At 57.1% G+C, this 2,500-nt stretch overlaps 1 protein-coding gene across 2 annotated transcripts in view; it reads left to right on the forward strand.

Moving 5' to 3' along the window:
• lrch1 (leucine-rich repeats and calponin homology (CH) domain containing 1) overlaps nt 1-2,500 on the forward strand; it is a 55,536-nt gene that overhangs the window by 17,052 nt on the left and 35,984 nt on the right. For both annotated transcript variants that reach the window (XM_080019374.1, XM_080019375.1), the window contains exon 4: nt 1-56. This exon is cut by the window's left edge and continues 50 nt beyond it. In XM_080019374.1, the coding sequence (XP_079875500.1) occupies nt 1-56 (56 nt within the window). The remainder of the gene's footprint in view (nt 57-2,500) is intronic.

The following is a 2,500-nucleotide window of genomic DNA, read 5'->3' on the forward strand; positions in this document are numbered from 1 at the left end:
CAAGGCTCTGAGGGAGCTCAACCTGCGACGCAACTTCCTGTGTGTTCTGCCAGAGGGTGAGTCACCAGCCTGCTGGACGACTGGACGACTGGACGACTGAACGACTGAACGACTGAACGTCTGGAGGACTGGACAACTGAACGACTGAACGACTGAAAGACTGAACGACTGAACGACTGGAGGACTGGACGACTGAACGACTGAACGACTGGACGACTGAACGACTGAACGTCTGGAGGACTGGAGGACTGGACGACTGGACGACTGAACGACTGAACGACTGAACGACTGAACGTCTGGAGGACTGGACGACTGGACGACTGGACGACTGAACGACTGAACGACTGGACGTCTGAACGACTGAACGTCTGGAGGACTGGACGACTGGACGACTGAACGACTGAACGTCTGGAGGACTGGACGACTGAACGACTGAACGACTGAACGACTGAACGACTGAACGTCTGGAGGACTGGACGACTGAACGACTGAACGACTGGACGACTGAACGACTGGAGGACTGGACGACTGAACGACTGAACGACTGGACGACTGAACGACTGAACGTCTGGAGGACTGGACGACTGAACGACTGAACGTCTGGAGGACTGGACGACTGAACGACTGAACGACTGGACGTCTGAACGACTGAACGTCTGGAGGACTGGACGACTGAACGACTGAACGTCTGGAGGACTGGACGACTGAACGACTGAACGACTGAACGACTGAACGTCTGGAGGACTGGACGACTGGACGACTGAACGACTGAACGACTGGACGTCTGAACGACTGGAGGACTGGACGACTGAACGACTGAACGACTGGACGACTGAACGACTGAACGTCTGGAGGACTGGACGACTGAACGTCTGGAGGACTGGACGACTGAACGACTGAACGACTGGACGACTGAACGACTGAACGTCTGGAGGACTGGACGACTGGACGACTGGACGACTGAACGACTGAACGACTGAACGACTGGACGTCTGAACGACTGGAGGACTGGACGACTGAACGACTGAACGACTGAACGACTGAACGTCTGGAGGACTGGACGACTGAACGACTGAACGACTGGACGACTGGACGACTGAACGTCTGGAGGACTGGACGACTGAACGACTGAACGACTGAACGTCTGGAGGACTGGACGACTGAACGACTGGACGACTGAATGTCTGGAGGACTGGACGACTGGACGACTGAACGACTGAACGACTGAACGACTGAACGTCTGGAGGACTGGACGACTGGACGACTGAACGACTGAACGACTGAACGACTGAACGTCTGGAGGACTGGACGACTGAACGACTGAACGACTGAACGACTGGACGTCTGAACGACTGAACGTCTGGAGGACTGGACGACTGGACGACTGGACGACTGAACGACTGGACGTCTGAACGACTGAACGTCTGGAGGACTGGACGACTGGAGGACTGGACGACTGAACGACTGGACGTCTGAACGACTGGACGACTGGAGGACTGGACGTCTGAACGACTGAACGTCTGGAGGACTGGACGACTGGACGACTGGACGTCTGAACGACTGAACGTCTGGAGGACTGGACGACTGGACGACTGGACGACTGAACGACTGAACGTCTGAACGACTGAACGTCTGGAGGACTGGACGACTGAACGTCTGGAGGACTGGAGGACTGAACGTCTGAACGACTGAACGTCTGGAGGACTGGACGACTGGACGACTGGACGACTGAACGACTGGAGGACTGGAGGACTGGACGACTGAACGACTGGACGTCTGAACGACTGAACGTCTGGAGGACTGAACGACTGAACGTCTGGAGGACTGGACGACTGGAGGACTGGACGTCTGAAGGACTGAAGGACTGAACATCTGAACGACTGGACGACTGGACGACTGAACGTCTGGAGGACTGGACGACTGAACGTCTGGAGGACTGGAGGACTGAACGTCTGAACGACTGAACGTCTGGACGACTGGACGGCTGGAGGACTGAACGTCTGAACGACTCGACGGCTAGACGACTGAACATCTGAACGACTGAACGACTGGACGACTGGACGACTGGAGGACTGGAGGACTGGACGACTGAACGACTGAACGACTGAACAAGTGAACGTCTGAACAACTGAACATCTGAACGACTGAACGTCTGAACGGAGGCAGGGGGGTGGAGGAGGCAGGGGGTGGGGGTGGAGGAGGCAGGGGGTGGAGGAGGCAGGGGGTGGGGGTGGAGGAGGCAGCTGGTGGAGGAGGCAGCGGGTGGGGGTGGAGGAGGCAGCGGGTGGAGGAGGCAGGGGGTGGGCGGTGGGGGTGGAGGAGGCTGCTGCTTTTTAAATATCATCCTCTTCAAGTGTGGAGGAGCTGTGTGCTGGGACCCCCAGGGCTGCTGGAGGTGGAGACGTTTGGCAGCTAAAAGAAGCAGAGACGAGGTGGAGCCGGGACTAGTCCTGGTTCCGTGTTTTCAGCTTGTTCAACTCAGCATTTGGGTGGATGCTCT

This window comes from Zeus faber (assembly GCF_960531495.2).
Source record: "Zeus faber genome assembly, chromosome: 18".
In the NCBI taxonomy this organism is placed as follows: domain Eukaryota; kingdom Metazoa; phylum Chordata; class Actinopteri; order Zeiformes; family Zeidae; genus Zeus; species Zeus faber.